This window comes from Muscardinus avellanarius (assembly GCF_963383645.1).
Source record: "Muscardinus avellanarius genome assembly, chromosome: 11".
In the NCBI taxonomy this organism is placed as follows: domain Eukaryota; kingdom Metazoa; phylum Chordata; class Mammalia; order Rodentia; family Gliridae; genus Muscardinus; species Muscardinus avellanarius.
In genome coordinates this window covers 87,734,863-87,761,593 of record NC_137797.1, presented here as the reverse complement: position 1 = coordinate 87,761,593, position 26,731 = coordinate 87,734,863, and the positions used below count along the sequence as shown (strand labels likewise).

Sequence of the window (26,731 nt, the reverse complement as noted above, 5' to 3'; positions counted from 1 at the left end):
GGCTGACCCTAAAATATTTTATTTTTACTTATCCCATAGACAACTGCTGTTGAAATTTTAGTGCTTAAAACTCCCTAGGTCTTTGGTAAAATGCAGAATCCAGAATTTCTATGATTTGTGGGGAGTGTCCAGGAACCATTATTCTTAGTAAGTTCCCAAGGGGACTCTTCTGATAGTGGCTTTTAGCATGTGCTTTGAGAAGTCTGCCCTGATTTTTATGTGGGAGTTGCCAGAGCAACGTGAAGACACACTGTGGAACTCACTACCATGTTCTTGCGGGGAGGCCAGAGGGAGGGTGAGGATGGGGTGCGGAGGTAACACGCCAAGAGATGTTGTGTTTATGAACGTTTCACTTTGAGTCTCACTACAATGCAGAATTACAGTACACCGATAAAAATTAAAATTTGATCCGGGGACAATCTGAATCAAAGAAGAAGGTGGCCATAGTCTGACTGAAAGGCCCCGACAGGTCTGCATGCCAGGTAATGTGAGGAAGCCGGACAGAGGGAGGTGAGGGACGCTGGGGACACTGTGGTCGGAAGAGGCAATTTCTCTCTCGCAGATGCTCTGTCATGAGCGGGGCATGGCGGCCCAAACCTATAATCTCAGTAGTTGGGAGTCTGAGACAGGAGAATCAAGGGCCTTAGGACAATCGAAGCAACTTAGTGAGACCTTGTTACAAAATAAAAAATAAAACCAGGCTGTGAGTGTAGCTCAGGGGTGCACTGTCCCTAAATTCAACCCCCAAAACCACAATAATAATAAAAGTAATAATAACAGGAGCTCTATTGTGAACATCCTTTGTATATGTATATCTTCACTCCAGTTTTAACCATGGGATCATTATAAAAGAAATAAAAATTTTCTAATATTTTGCAGCAAAGCTCCACTGTCTTAAGTTTCTTCCCAGGAGCTTCCAAAAGGCTACAATTCTTGAGTATGGTTCCCTGGGACCAGTAACATCTTCATCATTAATCTCATGAGGAAAACATTAAGTAGAAATTAAATCTTGTTCAAAATGTGAAAATTTTGACACTCAACATTTGTAGTTTCACAGGAAATTTTCCTTTGGGTTATGAAGCAGCGCAACTGTTTTCCCTGTGTGTTAAGTAAAAACATTTGCATCGTCTCACTTTCCTGGCTGTATGTCAATGACAGATATTTAGCAAAAGCAAATAAAACATCACCACATTTTCTTTCAGTAATTAAGGACCTGTTAAGTTTGTCAATTTAGAAAACTTTTTGGATCCAGACATCTAAAAACCTCATGGTACAATCATTTAAACTGAAAGCAGATGCTGGCTTTAAAAAAAAAGTATTGACATTTGGGGAGAATTTAGGAAATGCCAGGAACAGAAATAAATGGATTTGGCGATCCACTTGGCAGCAATAACATTTCCCATTAACCACAGTGTGAACTTGGGGGTTGGGCAGTCTCTTATTTACTGTTCATTTGTTGGGGTATTTTGTTGTTGTGTTATGTTGTCATTGGACCCAAAAGTGGTATCTCCCGCAAATGAAAAAGATTATGATATTTTTCTTTTGGCAGCAGACTTTATCAGCTCTTCTAAATAAACGAATTGTGAAAGTCAAGTTGGAAATGTCTGGCTGAGATGGTCTTTTTAAAGCACACGTTTGTGTCTACTATCTCTAGAACACAGAAAGAGAAGAAAGTTGGAAATGCTCTCTGTCCTTTTGGGTACGAGTTTACTGAGCACATCTTGGGCAATTCAATGAACCTACGGCATCAAGTTCACTGTGATTCACCCTGGTTTTTCTGCATGACTGTTTATGTGATGGTATGGAATTATAAAAAGAATATTTTCCCTCAATTCAAAAGCATACTCATTGTAGCTAAAACTTGGGGAGTAGATTGCTTGCCCCTGTCCCAGTCCTTACTCCTACCCCAGCTGGAAGCCGAGGAGTAGACAGATGGAACACGCGGGCCTGTGTAGTCAGAGAGCAGCAGAAATGGGGATGGGGTCACATGAAGAACTCCCACTGGGGCCAGCACTAAGTGGATCCAGATTCTACTCTTTAACTCTTTGGGGATGGCTTTGATATTTTTAAGGTCACCTCTGCACCTAGACAGCTTCATTCCTGTGTATATGGGGCCAGTTTTGTGACAAAAGTGCACGAAGGTGGGCTGTGGGGGGCACAGCCCCAAGCCAACAACACTTCTGAGCTAGTTCTAAGCCACAATTCTTTTAAAGCACGCACACACATACACGAAGCCAGCCAGCCCCTTGAGGATTAAAAGAAAGCATAAAAGCAATGCTCTCTCGACTGGATCTGAAAGAGAAGGCAGCTGAGGATACCCTGATGCAGCAGGATTCACCTACCGCTTAGCTGATGGGATGCTTTTGAAAGACCTAACTCAGCTTAGCCGAAGTGACGCCATGTTTTACTAGCCCCAAGTACCAGGAAGTTTAAATGTAACTGTGGAAAGTTGGAAAGTTACAGAATTCAGTAAGCCTGTAAAACAGGATGGGGTCGGTAGTTAACTGCATACCTGCGGCTTAACCGATAAGAGAAGGCAGTTACGAGATAACTCCGGGACTTTCCACCAAGCCCGTACCAGAAAAGCCGGAGGCAAGCAAAGGTCATTCAGCTCCTCATTAACCTGAACCAATAAACCTCCTGTAACTATGCTTTTCCGCTTCTGTACCCCCGCTTCTGCCCCCTACCCCCTATAAAAGTTACCTAAAACTCACCTAGGGCGCACAAGTCTCTGTGCAGACTCTGTCGCCCACAGGTACCTGTGTCCCGCAATAAAATCCTCGTGCTTTTGCAGTCAGTGGTCTCGGACTGATCTCTGGGTCTCGGGGTCCCCACTTCTGAGGGAAAGACCACTTGGGGGTCTTTCACTTTCGTGATTCGGTTTCATGCGTGTTCCTGATTTAAGGCTTAGGTTCTGTTTCACCAGCTGAATGATCTAGGTTAGACACCTCGCCTCCAGGAGCCTTAGTGGCTTACTCTGACAGGCACACATTTAACTCTGTTACTCCAGGAATAAACAAATATGGGTGGTGTGCTTAACGGGGTGTCTGGCACATAGGAGGACGCAGTAAGTGTTTACCATGCGTGCCTCCTCCACTCTCCAGCAATTCCCACCTGGAATGCCTACCAGAAGTTCACTGACTGATTTCTCACCCAAAGGCAGGATGCTGTTTTAGCCTCTGAAGAGGAAGAGACTTTCAATTTCTCTGCCGGGCGTTGCTTAACCTTCCTTAACCTCAGGAGGTGGCCAGGGAAGGCTTCGGGGAGCCCCAAGAGCAGAGTGGTCTGACATCAGACCCCCGAGGAGCTCTGCTTGCTTTGTTACAGCTTCAAGGACATGCCCCTGGTCTGCAAGGCCAGCTACACTGTAATCAATGTAGCAGAATCTCATCATGTCCTCGAGGGTCCCAGAACAAAAAAACCCAAACCCCCAAACCAACCAACCAAACAAAGAATCAAAACCCTGGGGACACGCACTGCAGGCTCAGAAAATAGCTGCAGAAAGGATGTCTTCCTCTGCCATGGCCCAGTTTTATGGCTTTTCCCAAAGTGTGCTGCTCTCCCTTGGAGTGCGTGTGTGTGTGTGTGTGTGTGTGTGTGTGTGTGTGTGTGTGTAGCCTGGCGCCTACCACCCCAGCACTAATGCAAATGCCTTCCTTTTAATGAAATCTGTTTGCACTTCAATCCTTTGCCTTGGAAATTCTTTTCCAACTTGTGTCCCTGCCAACCCGGTCTTCCTCTATTGACACTTTAATTAGGAGACTAAAAACCTGTAGTCATGATAAAGCCACAGTGTTGCAGTTAGAAAGCTCTCTGGGATGACCGGGTACCCTGTCTGTCTTTCTGTCTATCTTTCTGTCTGTCTGTCTTTCTGTCTGTCTGTCTATCTACCCATCCATCCATCCATCCTGGAGATTAAACCCTTGGATACTTCATCATTGAGCTACACCCTCAGCCCTTCTTATTTATTTTTAATACTGGGTCCCCCTAAGTTTCTCGAGTTGACCCCAAATTTGTAATTCTGTTGTCTCAGCCTCCTACCTGCTGGGATTACAGGCCTGTATCATCCTCTTGGGGGCTGGTCTTCTTATATTAAAGAGATAGAATCTGAGTCTCAAAGAGGTTGACTACTGCCCAAAGCTGTTTAACTGCACTCATAGAAAATGCATTACCTAACTCAGATTCATTATTAGTTTTACACCAAGAGGCAGAGCTTCAAATTGGAAGCAAGAAATTATGTCCCTGGGTTAAAAATAATTAGAATAGCTAAACCTTATTTCATCTTTATTGGGTACTAGGTCCTATGTTAAGTGTTTGCATGCATAATAGTACTTAACACTCATGAAGGATGTAGTTACTGGTATTATTCCCACCATATACACGAACAATTGGAGGCACTGTGAGATAAAATTGTTTTCCCAAGGTCACATGCTAGGATGCAGTGGAGTTAAGATTCAAAATCAACAAGTTTTATGGCACTCAAGAGGTCTCATGTTCTATGGTCTCAAGGGCACGCAGGGGACAGGACTGCGGCAGCTTATGTGAGAGAAAGTGCTGGCTGTGGAGGCTGTGCTCACAGCATATTTGCTTGGGACCCTCTCCTGGCCCATCCCCTATCTGAAGTATTAAGTGATGTGTCTGTCCTCCGGCTGCCCTGAGTGCACAGGCTCCTGAGGCCCAAAGAGATGCTGTGTCTGCTGTTGCTTTCCCCTGGAGTAGGAGTGTGTGAGGACGACCGCAGGCAGGGGCATGGCACCAGTTTCCAGCTGAGAGAGAGAGAGAGAGAGAGAGAGAGAGAGAGAGAGAGAGAGAGAGAGAGAGAAAGAAAAAGGAGGAGGAAGAGGAGGAGGAGGAGGAGGAAGAGGAGGAGGAGGAGGATGAGAGACAGGCACTGTGTACAGAAGCTGGAGGTTGGAGGAGGCTGGAAGTGTTGGTAAGGTATCCCCAAGAATGGGGGAGGGGGGCGAAAGGCAAATTTCACCTCCTTACCTGCCTCCTAGGACAGACCCTGCAGGCCTCAGGCAGATGTGGGTTGGAGCAGACAGAGAACATGCACATTCATCCTTCTCCTCATAGTTTACACAGAGCATTTTTAGACTCTCAGAACCCTTTGATTATCTCCAACAACCCATACACCAAATTTAGCTTCTGTGTAAGGGCAAAGTTGATTTCCTGCCGAGTTTAAGATAAACAGCGGAGGAGACTCAGCATTCTAAAATAAGACATTGTATGCAGAAAGAAATTTCCAGTGATTATCCACTTTACTCTTGTACTTTAATTGAATCATTCCTTCTTTAGCCTGTATCTGGAGACATCCCAAGGTATTCCACAGCACAAGACTAAAGAGACTACACTATCCCTAGATAAGATGGTGCATTTCTATAATCCCTGTAGTTGGGATGCTGAGACAGGAAGATCACAGATTCCAAAGTCAGCCTCAGCCAGGCGTGGTGGCGCACGCTTGTAATCCCCAGGCTTGGGAGGCAGAGACAGCAGGATTGCACAGGTTCGAAGCCAGCCGCACGCGCTGGCTTAGGAGACTTTGATTCCAAATAAAAATTTAAAAATAGGTCTGGGAGTGTAGCCCGGAGGTAGAAGGGCTTCCAGGAACTTCAGTACTGTGCCAGTATAGGGAATGACCTAGGAAGATTTGGAAAAGCTCTGATTATTAATATATTTCAAAAGAAAATAATTAGTATATTTCAAAATAGTTGTGTCAAAATGGAGGCAGACATGGATAAAGAAAGGACTTGGTTTCGGGCTAACAACAGGCAGCTATTCCAATGTAAATCAACCTAGCTCAAAGTACTTAACAAGTCAATAGAGGAGAGCTAGGGCTTCCTCTTTCTAAAGACAGATCTATATGATGATCTAGGGGGAATGGGGCAGGGTTTGACCTTGCCCTCCATGAAAGGAGACACCTTGCCACACCTTGCTAGGGGAGGTACCTTACAGGGACGTTCATGTCAGAGTCACGCAAACAAGATGGAGGTCATGGATATAAAAAGTCCGGTTCACGTGTAAGCCCTTTGGTGTAACTCATTCGAGTCATCCCCTCATGCCATCTTAGCATGGGGCTGTATTTCTACTTTCTGTATTTCTATCTTTCTAATAAACTTCTTTAAATCTTCAGCAGCTGTCCAAGCGATGAATACTTATTCTTAGGACAAGAATCCATGGTTTTTCTGTTTGTCTGTCTGTGTGGTGGTGGTGGGGGGGATTACTTCTCCCCACGCACACACCACGCACCTACCCCTCCCCTGCAACAGTACCACCAAAAAAAAAAAAAAAAAAAGTCAGCCTCAGCCTCAGCCTCAGCCAGGCGTGGTGGCGCACACTTGTAATTCCAGCGCTTGGGAGGCTGAGACAGGAGGATCGCACAGGTTCAAAGCCAGCCTCAGCTACTTAGTGAGGCTCTCGCCAACTTAGTGAGACCCTGTTTACAAATAAATTATAAAATAGGGCTGGGGTGTAGCCTGGAGGTAGAAAGCCCCTGGGTTCCACCCCCCCAGTACCACCAAAAAAAAAGAAAAAAGAAAAAGTCAGCCTCAGTAATTCAGTGAGACTTTCAGCAACTTAGTGAGACCCTGTATCCAAATAAAAATTAAAATAGGGCTGGAGGTGTGGAGGTGTAGCTCAGAGGTAGAACGCCCCTGGACTCAATCATAGCACCGCCACAAAAGAGGGGGAAGGAAGACACTAGATAGCAAATGAACCCAGAAAGATTAAAAAATCAAGGGGACAGGGAAAATGATTCTCAGGACAAGGAAGAGACTACTGAAAACTCTTGTACTTGACAAAGCAGTCTGGCCTATTAAATTATCTTCTGCTAGAAATATTTATGTAGAGAAAGAGAGGATGACATTCCAATTCCTTCAAGAGAATGTAAACACAACCCGGGGCTCCTTACAGCTTCCCAGAGTCTTTACTGCAGCCACCAGAGCAAAGAGAAGGGGGAGGGAAGGCTACTTCCCTTGTGAACCACACAGTGGATTTAAAACTACTCAATTCATTTGTCATCACGGGATGAATGAGTACAGCTGTGGTGGAGGAGAGCTGTAAGATTGTTTTTAGTGGTGCACTTCTGTAATCCCAGTACTTGGGAGGCTGAGGAAGGAGGATTGTGGGTCAGAGGCTAGCCTCTGCAATTTAGCGAGACCCTGTTTCAAAACGAAAAATAAAAAAATAAAAAGGGCTGGAGAATTCACTTGGGGGTAAAATGCCCCTGGATTCAGTCCAATTAATGATCTGTTTATGTACAAACACCTCCCAAATCTTGGGGGAGTAAACACTCTTACCATTGTAGACAGACATTAACTATAAGATGGTAAAAAATGTAAAAGAAATCATGTTTTAAATGAACTAGAAGAGGTCTAACTTTAAAACGAAGTCACTGTCTCAGTGAACATGGTCTGGCAGGTTAGTATTTCCTACACCCTGGCAAGCGTTGCGTCTAGCTGATGCCGGGGTTTACATAGAGGGGAGAAGAGCAGAACGTGAGTGGCAGGGTTATGGGCGGTGCTGAGGGCTATGAGGCTGGCCCTGCGTGTGCACCTGTGCTCGACATCCCAATGCACTTCTTGGATGCTCCTAAATTTACGATGAGGCTGGAAGAATAGATGTTGGACCCAGAAGAGTAAAAAGTATAGAGCAAAGTAATGCACTACATCATAGAAATGACGTCAAGAGCCCCCGGAGTAGGAGGACCGTCGCCGAGAGAAACAACCTCTGTGCTCCAGTCTAAGCAAGGCCTCTGAGTCCAAATCTAGACTACCGCATCATAATAAAAGTCTATGTTCTATAAATATCAGTTAATATAAGGGAAAGTCTGGTGACTAAAGGCACAGCACAAAGTCTGCTTAAAAAGAAGCAGGAGGAGGGCAACAGTGTCAGCCTCTCACTTCAGGGGAATTACCAAGAGCTGGAGAACAGCTCCACCGGAGTTTACCAACAGGTCAGGAGGAAGGAGAGATACCAAGTACTAAGAGCTCATCAATTCAACAAGAGGAACGGCTTGAGGGCGTCTCTCCATGGAGGAAGATTTCCTAAGGACATCTGGGCCACGCTAATGCTCCTGGAATGGGGAGAATCTGTAGACTGAAGAATGAGCCCGTGTAATGGGTGAGGAAAGAGAGAGAAGTCCCAACGAGAACACACGTGGACTTAATGCTGATGACGCATACTGGCTAAATAAAAAAGACAAATGCCACCAACTGTGAACACGGCACCGAGCGAACGGGTCTCTCACCATCGCAGATGGAAGGAAAATGATACAATTGCTTTGCAGAACTGTTTGGGAATTCCTTAAAATATCAAAGACCTATTTACCGCGATTCTGCTCCTATGTATTTACCCAAGAAAAATGAATGTACACAGAATGGGATATGAATATTCACAACAGCCTTACTCATTATAATCCAAGCCCGCTTTGGACTATTATGAGTATACACAGCAGGTATCCACCTACAGGAATATGAATAAACAACTTACAGCATGTTAATATAATGGAACACTGGACATGATCATATTGGTGAGAACCCAAGAACAGCGGAGACGGAGCACCCTGGGTGAGGGGAGGAGAATGCTGACGGGTACATCAGTGCACATCCCTGGAGAGGGCGCTGCAGGCTGGTGAGCAGTGGGAGGTCTCTGCCCTGGTGCTTGAGAATCTGACCACGCCAGAGGAATGTGGAGATCCCGGGACCAGGTATGGGTTGGAGAAAGATGAGGGGGAAGAAGGGCTGAAGAAAGAGATAGGTTGGAAGCCACCTAACTACTAATAGGTCACCTGGGCACAGGGGTCAGGAGTAGAATCCCACTCCAAGGACAGGATGCAAAACTTCTCCATTCACAGTTGATAGAATAATGCGGTATTAAGGGCCTTGAAAAGCGTGTCTCAGCCATTGGACCTTTGTGCTCTCTGGAGTTGCGGTTAGAGTGGAGAAAGGCCAGGAACAGTGATGCGTGCCTGTAATCCCAGTACTTGGACAGCTGAGACAGGAGGATCACGGGTTCAAGAGCAGCCTCAGAAACCTAGCAGGACTCAACTTCAAAACAAAAAAATAAAAAGGACTAGGAGAGTATAGTTTGGAGATAGAATGCCCCTGGGTTCAATCCCTGGAGACAGACAGACAGACAGACAGACAGACACACACACACACACACACACACACACACACACACACACACACAGTGTGGAGAAGGAAAAACTATTGTCTTAGATGTGTTAACCTCCTCTTTACAAAATAATAGGTTATGAGGCTAATGCCAATGAGGTAAGAAAATATATCCTGAACTCTTAGATTCTATTCTAAAGATAATAATTACCCTTCTTTCTGGGTCCTAATATTCTTTATAAGTTAAATTTTCTAAAGGATCACACAAAAGAAAAGAAAATGCATACTGTTATCAAAGGTATCTATACAGTTCAATTGCTGAACATTCTGTTACATTTCTTCTTATCAATTACAATGAACAATTCTTTGGTAATTAGGATTATTGTAACATCCCTACATCCTCTACACTGTGAATTGAAGGTAGTTGTGATAATGGGGGAGGTATGACCTGATTCTTTGAGAAGTTCTTCCCATATTCCATTTCACTAGCAAATATCAGCAACTATTTAACTAAGCGCTCACAGAAATGTTTTTCAGTACCCTTAATTTAAATATTCTACTATATCCTCTTGAGCCCTCTGAGACCTTTGCTCTGTTCATCTATAAAAAAGTTTATGCTAATCTTGCAAATTATTTTCCTTCTTTTATTTTTCCGATCTTTTTATGTAGGTTGCAAGCAAAGCTAACAATAATTAATATAAATGAATGCTGGCATGGAAAGGCATTCCTTATCAATCTCACACTATACATGTGCTACACTGAATCCTAATAGATTTGCTTTAAAGTCTCATGAAATGGCATGAAAGAGGCCAAATGTATTTGGATAACACTCAGTCTACTGCTGTGAACACGTCTAAAGCTGTCTCTCAGATAATTCCAAGAATTCAAATGAGCTGCTCTAAGATTGCTGGGTTCTCTGGAAGAGTCACATCTTATTTAGAGCTTCTAGTCTGGAACAAGACTCAGATTTTCCTCAAAGTCAACGCTATTATCAAATGTTCTTTAGTATTATCTATGTTGTTTAGTACAGAGGCCACTAGCCCCATATGACTATTGCCCATTTAAAAATAGTCTGAGATGGGCTAGAGAGTAAAACATACGCCAGCTGGGCATGGTGGTGCATGCCTCCAGTCCAGAAGGCGGAGACAGGAGGATGGCAGGTTTGACGCTAGCCACAGCAGCTTAGCAAAACCATGTTTCAAAAATTATAAAACGGGCTGGGGGTGTAGCTCAGAGGTAGAATGTTTCTGGGCTCAATTTCCAGTACCCAAAAGAAATCAATGCACTAGATTTCAGAGATTTAGTATAAAAAAGAATGTATATCATTTCATTATTATTTTTTAAATTTTATGTTAAAAATTTTAAAATATTAATTACATGTTAAAATAATAATTGGATATATTGGGGTTAAATGCAAATATACAATTACATTTTGTTTCATTTTTTTTTAAGTTCTAAAATATAACTCATTGAGGATTAAAAATTCCCTGCACATCTCCCATTGTCTTTCTACTGGACAGTATGGCTGTAGGCTGTGTGCCAGTTTTAAGCTGGGCCACAGGGGGACACCGGTTTATGGTGGTTAAGCGGGGGGGAGGTACGGGGACAGAGATCTAGGTTCAATCTGACCTCTTTTACTGCCTTAAAGAAACCTGGGAGCTGGGCATTGTGGTGCACGCTTGTAATCCCAGTACTTGGGAGGCTGAGGATAGCCTCAGCTACTTGGTAAAGCCCTCTTAAACTTGGTGAGAATAAAAAAATAGGGCTGGAGGTGTAGCTTGGAGGTAGAATGCCCTTGAGTCCATCCCCAGCACCTCCTCCCCCAATAAAAAGGAACTTGGGCATATCATTTATCTTTTCCCAAATCTTTTTTTTTTTTTTGGTACTGGGGGCTGAGCTCGGGGATATTCTACCTCCAAGAGACACCCCCAGCCCTATTTTCTATTCTTTATTTTGAAAAGGGTCTCACTGAGTTGCAGAGGGCCTCACTAAGTAGTTGAGGCTGTCTGTGAACCGCGATCTCCTGTCTCAGCCTCCCAAATGCTGGGATCACAAGCGTGCGCCACCACGCCCGGCTAGCTTCCTCACTTATAAAATAGGAATAGTGACAGTGCTTTCCTCTTAGGGCTGATCAGATCCGAGCTGCTTAGATCTAAAGAGATAACTTAGGTTCTCAGACTGATCATTAAGTTCTAGATTATAGAAAGGGCAGAATTTTAAATAGCAAACTATAATAACTCAAAATCTAACTCAAGAGACAAATAGGGGCAAATCTTAAATATATAGTCAAACAGATCAAGTCATCTCACATTCGCAATATTCTTATCCTTCTCCTACTTTTGACCCGTCGGTACTGCTCAGAAACATCTTAAGATAAGCAGAAGTAAAGCTCAGAGTTATCTAAGTGTATGAGCCTGCTGTTTTCTGGGTCACCTTTCTCTATTGCTTAGCAATGTCACCTCAGCATAATGTGAACCAACTTTCCTGTCTGCTTAAGAAAGATGCGGTTAAGGTGGTCTTTTTTTGGCAAAAGGCCATCACATAGCATTCAATAGCTTAATGAGATACCACTGGGGGTTGTACAGCTATTTGGGTGGCATGGGTAACAGAAAATGAACAGGAGGAGGAACCCAAGGGCAGGGGCTCAATCCTAGGTCTGCCATAGCCTGGATCAAGGTCATGAGAGCTGTCTAGAGGAACCGTGGTTTTCTGCTAGTAAAATGGGGATGAGGATGGTAATGCCTCTCAAAATAGCTTTAGGATTAAATAGTGGACATATATATATTGGAAAGCATTATACAAATATAATTATTTATAATTATATTTGTTATCAACTATGTATATATATACACACATATATATGTATAGTGTGTGTGTGTGTGTGTGTGTGTGTGTGTGTGTGTGTGTGTACACGCAAGGTACTGGGGATTGAACCCAGGGCATTCTACCTCCAAGCTACACCCCCAGACCTTTTTATCTTTATCTTTTGTCTTGAAACAGAGTGTTGCTAGGTTGCTGAGAGTCTTGTATAGTTGCTGAGACTAGTCCTGAACCTGCAATCCTCCTGTTTCAGCTTCTCAAGTATTGTGATTACAAGCATGTACCACCATGCCTGGCTACAATCATATTTTAATTTGCTGGATTCTAAGACTGATCTATACTGAGATATAGCTATATAGACATAGATTTGCTCAATAGTATAATATTAAAGAGGTGACTTTTGCATGTTGCTTAACTTTTCAGAACCTGTTTTTCTCCCCTCCCTCCCTCCCTCCCTCCCTCCCTCCCTCCCTCCCTCCCTCCCTTTCTTCCTTCTTCCCTCCCTCCCTCCATCCCTTTTTTCTCTCTCTCTCCCTCCCTTTCTTTCTTTCATCGGGCAGTACCAGAGACCGAACCTAGGGCATTTCTACACCCAAGCCACACCCCCAGCCCTTTTAATTTTTTTGTCCTGAAACAAAATCTCCTTAGGTCCCTGAGAGTCTTCTTTGCGGAGGCTGTCCTTGAAGCCTCTCAGCCTCCCAAGTGCTGTGATTATAGGCATGAGTCAACACGGCTGGCTTCCCTATTCACTTTAAAGACTCACTGGAAGAGTATCATTTTTTTAAAGGCACTCAAATACAAATTTAAAGCATCTTTTTTTTATTTGAATAGTCAAGAACTGGTTTTACTAAAAAAAGAGAAAAAATGCTATATTGGTAACCATCTTTCCACAGTAAGCATCCTTACTTTGAAAAATAGCCACTGCCAAGTTCCAAAACATACTTTCTTATATTTTTAACTCACGTGTACCAATTCAAGATGTTAGTTATAATAAAACGTGAATCGAAAAAGGAAGGCTGGAGTATCCATCTTCTGCTCAAGTCCTGGCAATATGAACCTTAAGAGAGTCTGTGACATCATTTTTAGTGAAGTTTCACTCAGCAACTGCAACTGCCAAACAGCCCTTCTAACAAGAAACACCATTGTATTTAACTTCTTTGGAAAAATACTCATTGATAGCATTTTTGAAACCAGTGCTATAAAAGCCAGGTACCCAAAAAGGTATCAGTAGGATTTTATCTAGTCACTAAGTTATTTGGGCTCTAAGTAGGACACATAGAGGTACAATAGTGACTTTAAATACGAATCCTTAAACTGCACCTAAAAAAGAATATTTATAAAAGTATTAAGGAAAACATTAAAAGGTATCCTATCCTATCCATGTGTATCTAACTACCTTTAATAACTAGATTTCATGTTCATCAAATCTCTTGATTTGTTATTGTTTTGAACCTAAGGACATTCTACTTGTGAGCAACGGCTCCAGCCCTATTTTACTTTTTATTTCAAAACAGGGCCTAAGTTGCTGAGTCTAGCCTCTAACCTGCAATTCTCCTGTCTCAGCCTCCCAAGTGCTTAGATTACAGGTATGTACCCTGCACCTGACTGAGTTCTTATTTTAAGAGAAAGTTTCCTATTAGTGTTTCCTAGCAGTGTGTGTTTACACATATACATCGCCATAGTTATGCATCTCTTTATGCTCAGCTGGTTTTCATCGCTCTCAGTTTTTTATTGAGTTTCAACAATGTCATCTAGTTTCAAAAATTAACCCCATTGAGCTTTTGCTGATTTAATTCTTTACTTTATTTAACAGTATTCTTTGCTTTTGTGTTCTAGCCTATGGATAAAGCCATTCTTAAACATAAACTTCTGACCTAGGATGGTGCCCATTAGCTTACAATATATAGATTATCCCGTGATTAACTCACCTCAATGCTTCTGTTCACATGAGATTAAGTAAAAATATGCACTAACACACACATTAGTAAGAAGGACCAATATCTACATGAATGTGTAAAAATCAAGGAGTAAATAAGAATGCACAGTACTGAGTTACTGACACAGTGGGGACTAGGAAGGGGTAAAAGAACAAATTGAACTCTGAGCCCTACAGGTGTGAGGAGGCAGTCAGGTGTGCCCTCTAGAAGTGTAACAAGAGAAGCCAGTTTAGTGAGCTCGAGGACTGAGCATTCTGACAACACGGGCAAGCATTCATTAGTCTCTGATTTCAGACATTTTCCTCTTTTAAATTTCCCTGTCTAATGTTTCCATTTGTTGTTGTTGTGCCGAGACCACCTGCTTCTTCTCGGCATCTGTGTGATGGTCTCCCACGCAGTTAATTGGCTGGTCCTCAACGTGAGCAAAGCCCCGAGAGAAAGTGTTGTCTCTGGCCAAAGTACTCCCCCACTCTTAGATATTCTTTCATAACTATTATTCTTTTGGTAATGATTCTTTTAACTTTCCACACGAATTGCTCCGGTGATGTAAGATCAGGACTGTGAGAGAAACTGAGTCCGTGGAAAATAAACTTTCTGGTAATTAGTCTAAGCCTCTAAATGTCCTCAGCTTTGTTCAAATGGTAATAAAATCTAGTTAGAATTCAGATGCAGTGGCAGCATTCCAGTCACAGTAATTACAAACACAGATTTCCCCTCTATCTCTGACCTTCATCCTAATCACTAACTTACAACAAAAGCCCTAGAGGGGAGGCAACCCAACCCGGTGCCTCTATTTACCCCTCTCTTTGTGATCCTGCCTAGATACAGGAAGACAAACATTGGGTGTGACATCAAAGCAACCTAGTTTATGAGCAGCTAATACTGCCCAATACAATAGAGCTGAAGGCTAGGAAGATTCTTGACCTTTACACCCAGTATGAGCCCTGCCCGAGACAGGGAGGTGCCACGTGGCTGAGAAAGAAAGGAAATATGGAGAGAATAAGAAAGGATTTTTATATGAAGAAGAGCTTATCCTAAGATTGTCCCAAATGGGAAAGAGAGAATCAGGATATTGCAAAGGGTCTGTGATAGGAATATGGCTTATTTATAAGATGAATAGGCTTCTAATAAGCCTATCGTTTGAGGAAAAGTGTTCAGCAGCTAGAGAAGTACTTCTGACAACTAAATCTAAAAACTTCATGTTAACTTTTGGTGTTTACTTGCTAAACTGTGTTATGAGCTTGCTTAAGCTTTCAGATTTTAGAAGGCAATGCGGACGACACCTGGGAGACTTCCATCACATCCACCTGGATCGCCACATCTCCCCATGCCGGCCATATGGACTAAGCCCTAAAGATGGAAAGTTCCAAAAAAGTTAAAGCCAAGCCCTGGGCGTGCCCATTTCTTCTGGAATTTGCCCTTTGGAACTGCCTGTCTGCAAGGGCAGCTGGATCTGTAGTGAGATCCGGAAAAGATCCTGAGCTAATCTCTGGAATGCTGGACTAGTTTTTTTACTCTGTTTACATGTCATTCACTATTGTTTCGCAGTGATTGCACTCCTTTTTTTTTTTTTTTACTATTAATCTCATTGGTGAAGGATATAAATTTTTTGGGGTGCTTGTAATAAAGTGCCAATTGCTCAAGAAGCTTCTGTCCATGTCAGATTCTTTCCCGAAGCGCCGTGAATAGGAACTTAAAGGAATTTATTTCATAGAAGGGAAAGAATTGCTGCAGATAGGTGGCTGCAGAACGGCACCCGAATCTTTGCCCATCTTTTCTGAGATAAATTGATCCCGAGTGGACTCACGGCCATTCCGATTGAGCCAGTCTGCAACATTGTTGTTTGAGTTAACAGCTAAATTTTGTGACTAGGACCATAATTACTATTATCATTGCCAGCACCATCACCAACCTGCCTGGAGTTTACCTTAACAAAAACCCGAGCTGTGAAAGGAACTCTTTGGGCTTCAGTAACAATGATCACATCGTCAACCTCTCCTAGGGCCAAGTGAAGAGCAAGTTCAGGCCAGCCTCACTTTTTTCTTACCATAATACAAACTGGGCATGAATTTAGAGAGCCTGCTTTTCCCGAAGTGCATTACAGAACACTTGTCTTGTGAAATGCCTTGCTTGAGAAAAAGATTAGCTTTGGGAAATGCCGTATCCCAGCGTTCCCTTCATGAAGATTCACAAGGGATATTAGCATATAAATGTTTCTTTTTTATTTTTATTTATATATTTATTTATTATGTGGATCATACTGAAAATGGCATACACTCTGACTGTGCTTGGTGCCCTCTCCCCACAACTTCCCCTTCTACCTCCCAACAATGAGTGTCAAGGTTGACCATGCTACATACACAGTTATACACATATTTGAATGCAGCTCCTTCATTAATCAACCTCAGCCTTCTTCCTCTCCTACCCTTCCATTTCAGCTTTGCTGAGGTTTTCCCTCCATTATCTGAAGTCCCTCTGGTATTCCTAATAGTCCTTAGTTTAAGCATATTAGAGAAAACATATGTCCCTTCTCTTCCTGTGCTTGGCTGATCTCACTTAACATGATGTTCTCCAGGTCTTTCCATCTTCTTGTGAATGACATGATTTTGTTCTTCTTTTTTGCTGAGTAGAATTCCATTGTATTTTCTGTAATTTTGCAATACATTCATCTGTTGATGGAGACATAGGTTGGTTCCATATTTTGGCTATTGCAAATTGTGCTGTTATGAACATGGGTATGCCTATATTACTGGAGTTCTCTGATTTCAACCCCTTTGGAAAAATACTCAGGAGTGGTATAATTAGATCATATGGTGGATCCATTCCCAGTTTTCTAAGGAATCTCCACACTGATCTCCATAGCAGCTGAACTAGTTTACACTCCGACCAATAGTGTAAAAGAGTTTCTCCTTCCCCACATCCTCACCAGCATTTGTTATTTGACTTCTTTGTTTGCTACTGTGATATTGGCTAATGACGTTGAACATCTTTTCATGTATCTATTGGCCCTTTGAATTTCTTCCTTTATGAAGTGTCTATTCAATTCAGTTGCCCACTTCTTGATTGGGTATTTTATTTTGCTAGTGTAGAGTCATTTGAGCTCTTTGTATACTCTGGATATTAGCCCTCTATCAGAATGGTGGCTGGTAAAGATCTTCTCCCATTCTGTAGGCTTTCTCTTTAGGTTCTTGATGGTTTTCTTTGATGAGAAGAAACTTTTTAGTTTGATGCCATCCCACTTGTTAATTCTTGCTTTAATTTCCTGCATTTTGGAGGTCTTTTTGAAAAAGTTACTGCCTGTACCTGTATTTTGTAGTGTTGAGCCTATGCCCTCCTCTAATAACTTCACAGTCTCTGGTATAATTTCTAAGTCTTTGATCCATCTCAAGTTAATTCCTGTGCACTGTGACAGGTAAGGATTTAGTTCCAACTTTCTATAAATGGACAGACAGTTCTCCCAGCATCTTTGTTGAAAAGGCTGTGTTTTCTCCAGCATCTGAGTTTGGCCCCTTTGTCAAAGACTATAGGTGTGTGTGTGTTTGTTTATTTTATATTCTGTTCCACTGGTCTGTATGCCTGTTGTACCAATACCATGCTGTTCTTACTACTATTGCTCTATAGTATAATTTGAAGTCAGGAATTGTGATGCCTCCTGCATGGTTCTTATTGCTGAGAGTTGCTTTGGCTATTCTGGGTCTTTTTTTTCTCTATAAAATTCATGACTGATTTTTCTTGGTCTCTGAAGAATGTCATTGGTATTTTGATAGGAATTGCATTGAACCTATAGATCACTTTTGGCAGAATGTCTATGTTGATGATATTTATTCTGCCTATCCATGAGCAAGGAAGATCTTTCCATCTTACAAGGTCTTCTTCAATTTTTTTTCCTTTAATGCTTTATAGTTTTCATTATAGAAATCTTTTACATCTTTGGTTAGGTTCATTCCTAGGTATTTTAGCGGTTTTGAAGTTTAGTGAATGGAATGATTTTCTTTGTTTTTTTCATTGTGGATTCATTGTTGGCATATATAAAAACAACTAATTTCTTTAGATTGATTTTGTATCCTGTAACTTTGCTGAATTTGTTAATCAGCTCCAGTAGTCTTTTGGTTGAATTCTTTGGGTCTTCTAGATAAAGGATCATGTCATCTGCAAATAAGGATAGTTTTAATATCTCTCTATTTGAGTACCTTTGATTTTCTTCTCTTGTCTTATTGCTGTGGCAAGAGTCTATCTTGAAGGACTATACTGAAAAGGAGTGGTGATAGTGGACATCCTTGTCTTGTTCCTGATTTTAGAGGGAAGTCTTGCAGTTTTTCCCCATTCAGTATGATGTTAGCTTTTGGTTTATTGTATATTGCCTTAATGATGTTGAAATACGTTCCTTCTATTCCAATTTTCTGCAGTGTTTTTTAACATGAATGGGTGTTGGATTTTTGTCAAATGCTTTTCAGCATCTATTGATATGATCAAGTGGCTTTTGTTCTTAGTTCTATTTATGTGGTGAATAACATGTATTGATTTGCATATGTTGAACCAGCCTTGTTTTTCTGGGATGAAACCAACTTGGTTGTGGTGTATAATTCTCTTGATATGGTTTTGAATGCATATAGCTAGTATTTTGTTTTGTATCTATGTTCATCAAGGGTATTGGTTTGTAATTTTCTTTTCTTGAGGTATCTTTACTTGGTTTGGGGATTAATGTGATACTGGCCTTGTAGAAGGAATTTGGGAGAATTCCATCTTTGGAATTTGGTGGATTGTTCTTTTAAAAAGAAGTGCCCTGCTTTGTCTCTTCTGATGTGTGTTAAAGTCTGTTTTATTGGATATCAGCATTGCTACCCCTGCCTGTTTTTGGTCTCTATTTGCATGATATATCTTTTTCCATCCTTTCACTTTCAGTCTATGAATGTCTTTAGCTGTGAGTTTCTTACAAACAGCATATATTTGGATTATGTTTTTTAATCCACATTGCCACTCTGTATCTTTTTTTTTTCACTCTGTATCTTTTGATTGGTAAGTTAAGTTCTTTGACATTCGGAGTTATTCAAATGTGATTTTTGGGCTCCAGGCCGAACTGCGAGTAGAACGCCAGACCCCTGGAGAAACTGGGCCCAGTAAGACACTGGGTTCTGGGCGGGAGTCGCGCGTGGGGCACGCCAGCTGGGGCCCAGGTCGTGGGACTCTGGGCCCTGGCCGAACTGCAAGTAGCACGCCAGACCCCTGGAGAAACTGGGCCCAGAACAGAAAAAGATAAAGAAAAATATCGGAGAGGAGGTAAGAAAGCCGTTATGGATGCCAGGACACTGGAGATGCAGACAAAACTTAAATAAATGCATTGGAACTTATGGAAAAATTCGCCGTGAAAGAGGACTGCTATTTCTCTATATTGTTAAGAATCTCAGACATCACCTGTAAGGAGAGAGTTTAGCGGAGACCAAGGAGAAATGCGGTGTTGAAAGAGTTCTCCACGATGGTGGTGGAGACTTGTATTCAGGAGAAGCAGAAACCGGATCTTAACAACTTTATTTTTTTGGAGAAATTACACCAAATGTCGAATGCTACCATCACGCATGCTTAGGAACACTGGACAACATTCAGAGTGGAAAAAGAGTCTGGGAAGGATTTGAAACGGTGGAGGCAGTGGCAATGCCAGTGGCCAATACTCAGGGGAGGCAGAGATATGATACATTACACCTGGAACCTTTGAAATAATAACCACAGAGACAGTGATCGGGACCTGCTGAGGGGTTAGGCGGGCGCCGGGGCCAGTGGCCGACATCAGAGCTTGCTGTGAGGCAAGGCCACTACTGAGGCCTCCGTGGCCGGGATTGGAACCTGCTGAGGGGTTATGCCGGTGCTGGGGCCAGCGAGGCCGGCATTGGAGCCTGCCGTGAGGCAAGGCCGGTACTGGGGCCTCCGAGGCCAGGATAATAGCCTGCCGAGGGGTTAGGCCAGTGCTGGGGCCAGTGAGGCCGGCATCGGAGCCTGCCGTGAGGCAAGGCCAGTGCTGCGGCCTCCGAGGACGGGACCGGAGCCTGCTGAGGGATTAGGCCGGTGCTGGGGCCAGCGAGGCCGGCATCAGAGCCTGCCATGAGGCAAGGCCGGTACTGGGGCCTCCGAGGTCAGGATAAGAGCCTGCCGAGGGGTTAGGCCAGTGCTGGGGCCAGCGAGGCCGGCATCAGAGCCTGCCACGAGGCATGACCAGTGCTGGGGCCTCCAAGGCTGGGATCGGAGCCTGCCGAGGGGTTAGGCTGGTGTTGGGGCCAGCGAGGCCGGCATCGGAGCCTGCCGTAAGGCAAGGCCGGTGCTGGGACCTCCAAGGCTGGCATCAACCTGCCTTAAGGCAAGGCCGGTACTGGGGCATCCGAGGCCGGGATAAGAGCCTGCCGAGTGGTTAGGCCGGTGCTGGGGCCAGCAAGGCTGGCTTCGGAGCCTGCCGTGAGGCATGGCCGGTGCTGGGGCCTCCAAGGCCGGGATTGGAGCCTGCCGAGGGGTTAGGCCGGTGCTGGGGCCAGTGAGGCCGGCATTGAAGCCTGCCTTGAGGCAATGCCGGTACTGGGGCCTCGAGGCCAGGATAAGAGCCTGCCGAGGGGTTAGGCCGGTGCTGGGGCCTGTGAGGCCGGCATCGGAGCCTGTCGTGAGGCAAGGCCAAAGCTGGGGCCTCCTAGGCCAGGATAAGAGCCTGCTGAGGGGTTAGGCTGGTGCTGGAGCCAGTGAGGCCGGCATCGCAGCCTACCATGAGGCATGGCCGGTGCTGGGACCTCCGAGGCCAGTATCGGAGCCGGCCAAGGGGTTAGGCCGGCGCTGGGGCCAGCGAGGCCGGCACCGGAGTATGCCATGAGGCAAGGCCGGTACTGGGGCCTCCGAGGCCGGGATTGGAGCCTGCCGAGGGGTGAGGCTGATGCTGGAGCCAGTGAGGCCGGCATTGGAGCCTGCCGTGAGGCAAGGCCAGTGCTGAGGCCTCCGAGGCCGGGATAAGAGCCTGTCGAGGGGTTAGGCTGGTGCTGGGGCTAGCGAGGCCGGCATCTGAGCCTGCCGTGAGGCAAGGCCGGTACTGGGACCTCCGAGGTCAGGATAACAACCTGCCGAAGGGCTAGACCGGTGCTGGGGCCAGCAAGGCTGGCATCGGAGCCTGCCGTGAGACATGGCCAGTGCTGGGGCCTCCTAACCCGGGAATGGAACCTGCTGAGGGGTTAGGCCAGTGCTGGGGCCAACGAGGCTGGCATTGGAGCCTGCCGTGAGGCTAGGCCAGTGCTGGGGCCTCCGAGGCCGGGATTGGAATCCTGCCAAGGTGTTAGGCCAGTGCAGGGGCCAATGGCCAGCATCGGAGCCTGGTGTGAGGCAAGTTCACTCCTGTGGCCTCCAAGGCCGGGACCAAAGCCAGCTTAGGGGTTAGACTGGAGCAGGGGCCAGCGAGACCAGAACTGGGGCCTCCCATGAGGCAAGGCCGCTGCTTGAGCCAGCGAGGTCTGGATCAGTCCACTGAGTAGCCAGGCCACTACTGGGACCATCAAGAGTGGGATCGGTACTTGCAACGCAGCATGCACAGAGAAATATCGCAGAAAATATAAATCAGACGCTTCTCTTAATCAGCAATAACTAGGAGGAAAAGGGCAACAGGAAGAGGTTGAGCTATAGAAAGGGCCCTATAGTGAAGCGTGGGATGGAGGGAGAGGGAGGGAATGGGATGGGGGCTGGAGGAGGGCTAATTGGATGATGTGTGCTTGTATATCCTCTCAAGTCTTGTACTCCAATGTGATTGATATATGACTACAATGCACCAATTTAAAAAATAAATTAATAAAAAAAACAAATATGATTTTGGTTTCCTATCATTTTGTGTTCTATCTTCTCTTTGGTGTAATGTTATTTATTTTTTAGTTTTTTGGTGGTACTGGGATTCCTGGAAATGCTTCTACCTCTGGGATAAACTCCCAGACACCTATTTTTTATATTTTTATTTGGAAACAGGGGCTCTTAAGTCAGAGAGGCTGGCTTCAAACCTGCACGATCATGTCTCCACCTTCCAAGCACGGGGATTGTACGCGTGCATCAGCATGCCCAGCCTGGTGTAATGTTATTTCTTCTTTACTTAGATGCCCTGCTGATGAACTTCATCTGTTCTCTGGTTCTTAAGTCTTCTTCTTTTTTCTTATTTATAGCTTATTTTTTAAAGTATTTTCTCTAGTTTTAGCTTTGGATTCATGAATTTTTTGAGATTATGCTTATCTCATACTAGTCTCTCCTGGCATTCGTGAATTTGATTGTATAGTCTGGAGTGATTTTTATTGTTTTGCCCTTAGATTTCTCCGTTCTTTTGTTCTCATTGCTTTTAAGATTATTTCCTGGACAGGCATGGTGGCACATGCTTGTAATCCCCGTGCTTGGTAGGCGGAGACAGGAGGATCGCGCAGGTTTGAAGCCAGCCGTGCTGGCTTAAGAGATCCTGTTTCCAAATAAAAATATATTTTAAAAAAATAGGTCTGAGGCCAGGTGTGGTGGCGCACGCTTGTAATCCCCGCGCTCGGGAGGCAGAGACAGGAGGATCACGCAGGTTCAAAGCCAGCTGCGCTGGCTTATGAGACCCTGTTTCCAAATAAAAATATAAAAATAGGTCTGGGAGTGTAGCCCAGAGGTAGAAGGGCTTCAGAAACCCTAGTACCACCAAAAAATAAATAAATAAATAAAAATAAATAAAAAATAGGTCTGCCGGGCGTGGTGGCACACGCTTGTAATCCCCGCGCTTGGGAGGCAGAGACAGGAGGATCGCACAGGTTCGAAGCCAGCCGCGTGCGCTGGCTTAGAAGACCCTGTTTCCAAATAAAAATGTAAAAATAGGTCTGGGAGTGTAGCCCGGAGGTAGAAGGGCTTCCAGGAACCCTAGTACCACCAAAATAAATAAATAAATTTAAAAAATAGGTCTGGGAGTGTAGCCTGGAGGTAGAAGGGCTTCCAGGAACCCCAGTACCACCAAAAAAAAAAAAAAATTATTTCCTTGGCCTCTATATTGGTTATTTTTATTATTACATGGCGTGAGGAGGTTCTTCTTTGATCTCGTCTTAATAGTGTTCTGTATGTTTCCTGAATGTGTAAGTCCAAGTCACTTTCCATGTTTGGAAAATTCTCTGAAATTATTTCTCTGAAGAGATTATAAATACCCTATGTCTGTACCTCTATCCTTACTTCAAAGCCGTTTATCTGTAAGTTAGTACATTTCATACTGTCCCATAGTTGTTGGATGTTTAGGTTTTGTTGATATTTTGGGGTCTGCACAATCGCCTGACAGAACTTTCAATAAATAGGCAACATGTAGCGCCGAGCGGATATGGAGGTCATAACTACTCCCCTTGCCCCCGCTAGCCCAATTTGGTCATGTTGAGTCTTATTGGCTCATATAATGCTTCCGTGCTCATGAACCCCCCATACATTGTATAGTGATTGACTACAAGTTATGTGCTTTGCACATGCAAGAGTGACCTTTAGCTTGATAGGTTAGAATAGTTTCCTGTTGGAAATCCCCCTTGCGGTTTTTTGCTTTAAATTGGGTTGCCTGAGAGAAATAAATGAGATCCTGCTTGACACATTTCCCAGCTCCATATGGTTCTGTTTGGGGCCGTCAGCACTAATACTGCACAGCCCCACTGCTGACGGGCTGGACCCGTCATTGCTATAATGACTTTTGAATGCTGTTGATTGTGCTTTCGGGTTTGAATGAAGTTATCTTCTAACAGTGATATTCTGTTTTCCATTTCATCTAATCTTCCAGAATTTCTTTCTATTGCTGTCTTCATTTTATTTATTGACTCTCATTTCATTCCAGACTTCTTTCTGATTCTTAGTGTCTCCATTTCCTTTTTCATTTCCTGTACACTTGCTCTAAGGCCTTTCATCATATTGAAGATCAGGATTCAAAATTGTCCTTACATTTTCTGTAGGTCAGTATTCATGATTTCCATTATTTCTTCACTGTTCCTAGTTTTTTCAGGGTTCTTAGGTTTATTTTTCTGATGTTTTGGCATCTTGTCTTTTGTGGATATTATATCTGATCCAATTTTAGTAGTAGAAATTTAGAGGTGTCAGCTGGTAAACAGAGGAGTCTGTTATCCGCCAGCTAGGGCTAGGCTGGTCTGACTTCTCCCTGTTCACTATGAATGGGACATTTGTACTGATTCCAGAGATCCTACCAGTTGGTTCTAGTGTTAAGCGTAGGTTTCCCCCCACACTTTTTACTGATCAGAGCCTGAATCTGTCTGAGCCTCTGCTATGTCCAGCAGCAGACTCTACTCCCATCTCTCCGGGTTGTATGGCAAAGTCTCAGACACAAGGAGTTTATTGGGGCTGTGCGAGTCCCTGTGGGCACTGGGCTGGGTGTTTTCCCATGGGAACTTTGACTTCTCTTATGGTGTTATTGAGTGCTGCTCTGGATCTCTGGAGGGTGTGGTAATCTCAGCTGCTGCTACTCCTTCATTGGGTTGTACCACAGTCTCAGACCCAGGGAATTTATCAGGGCTGTGTGAGTCCCTAGGGGTGCTGGGCTGGGTGTTTTCCCATGAGAACCATGATTTCACTTATGATGTTATTGAGAGTCACTCTAGATCTCTGGAGGGTGTGGTAATCTCAGCTGCTATTACTCCTGCACTGGGTTGAACTGCAAATCTCAGACCCAGGGAGTTTACTGTGACTACATGAGTTCCTGGGAGGTGCAGCACTAGGAGTTCTTCTGTGAGGACCACAGTATAACTTATGATTTTGGTGCACGCTGGTCTGGATCTCTGGCCGGCGTGGTGAGCTCAGCTGCCGCTGGCAAGATGGCACTGCCATGACGCTCTTGGTTACAAGAGGTACAGGTTTCTTTCTTGGTGTTGAGCTATGCTCTGGATCCCAGGCAGGCGTGATAAGCTTGGCTGCTGGAAATTGTAGACGGTATTGCGCAGGAAAAACTGATGACTTACAACCCGTTGATCTGTAGCTGCTCACTTCAGCTCCTTGTTTCCCTTTTCAAAAGTCTCTGGAGTCAGCTGGGCGTGGTGGTGCATGCTTGTAATCCCCGCGCTTGGGAGGCTGAGACAGGAGGACTGCACAGGTTCGAAGCCAGCCTCAGCTACTTAGTGAGGCTCTCAGCAACTTAGTGAGACCCTGTTTCCAAATAAAATATAAAATAGGTCTGGGAGTATAGCCCGGAGGTAGAAAGCCTCTGGGTTCCACCCCCAGTACCACCAAAAAAAAAAAAAAAAAGTCTCTGGAGTCTGGTGCTGTGAGGCAAGATGGCGCTGCCATGGTGCCCGCCACTGCAAGGAAGGCAGGTTTCTTTTCTGCTCTCTGCTCAGTCTTCTAATCTTATTCTCTGGCCCTTGTATTTATCATTTTATTCCTCTACTGAATAGTATTTTCTGGCTTTGTAGAATGCTGTTTTTGAGGCAATGGAGATCTGGTGTCAGCAGGACTCGTAAGTGCTGCTTCTCTCGGTCGCCATGTTCCTGGGAGTCTCATATAACAGTTTCTTGCAATAAAGGAACTATCTCTGCTTAACTCATCATATCCTAAACTTATTTGGCCATGTAACCCTTCTCCGTTACTGCCCACTTATAATCTACACACATACTAGAATTGGTATTTCCAGAGAGACACTCTGGGAAACACCCCATTTGGCTAATAAATTAAGTGACATGAATATTATATTCTGTCAAAGTTTGAAAACCCTAAAATTCAGCTCTTGGATGAGGCAAGATGAAATGAGAGTTAGAAAGGAGAAGAGTTTCATGAAATCACAAGGCTACCTGATCACTCGTAAATATTCCACTTACTTAAGGAGATTGCCCAGGTTGAATAGAGCCCGGTTGTGCTGTGGGTGGAGCTGCAGGGCCCTCTGATAGTACATCTTGGCCTCTGCTGCGTCTCTCGTCAGAGTTCCGAGGTTGTTCAGGGCACTCGCATGGCGTGGATACAGCCTGAAAAATTGAAAGAATCAAGCTGTGATTTCCAAATTGGGCACAAATTGCTTGTTTTTCCCCCCTTTCCCAGTTATGCCACAACCGAAATGAAACAGCAAATTTTTCCTTTATTTTAATGATATGGCTGTGTCAAATCTTAATGGTCAATTTTTTTTTCAGCTGAAGACATATAAATATGGCAGGGAAGCACATATTCGAAATGTAGAGGAGTAAATAAATAAGTCCCAAATAGAGCAAGAATACAACAGGCAAATCTTCAAGGATTAAATAAATTTTGGTCCTTCAGAGCCTAAAAATACTGTTAACATCCTGTGATAGAAAAGCCGAGTTATGTCAAGTGCTGAGTTTCTGTGTGGTTGGCAGTGCTGGCCAGCTGCCTGCGCAGTACTTGCTGTTCGAATCCAAGGTTCCTCTGGGGAGGAATCTTCATGAGCATCCCTGGCCCTGGAATGCCCCACCCCATGATACTCATATGTTGACAATGTGGTCCCTAATGCAGGAAGGTTCAGAGGTGAGGCTTTTAAGAGATTATCAGATCAAGGGATCTATCTAACCTCATCAGTGCAATAATCTACTTGATGGGTGAATAATTTGAGTTGACTACTGGGTAGTACCATTGGCAGGTTGGACATGGCTGGAGGAAGCAGACTGTGGGGGGCATGGCCTCAGGGACTCTAGATGTCCCTGGTCTGTCGATCTGCTAGCCTGTCTGTCTCTCTGCTTTTCACCGCCATGATCTGAACAGCAGTCTCCCTGCCATGCCTCTGGACCTTGATGCTTCTGCCTTGGAACCAGCCAGCCATGAACTGAGTCCTCTGAAACCATGAACCAAAATAAGTTTTTCCTCCTCCAAGTTGTTCTTGTCAGGTATTTTGGACAGAGTGACAAAAAGCTGGCTAACACA

General features: G+C 44.1%; 1 protein-coding gene across 1 annotated transcript in view; it reads right to left on the bottom strand.

Moving 5' to 3' along the window:
* TMTC1 (transmembrane O-mannosyltransferase targeting cadherins 1) overlaps positions 1-26,731 on the bottom strand; it is a gene marked incomplete at both ends in the record, with an annotated part of 320,957 nt that overhangs the window by 53,200 nt on the left and 241,026 nt on the right. Inside the window, 1 exon segment of the mRNA XM_080704935.1 lies at positions 25,681-25,824. Coding sequence (XP_080561061.1) covers positions 25,681-25,824 — 144 coding nt within the window.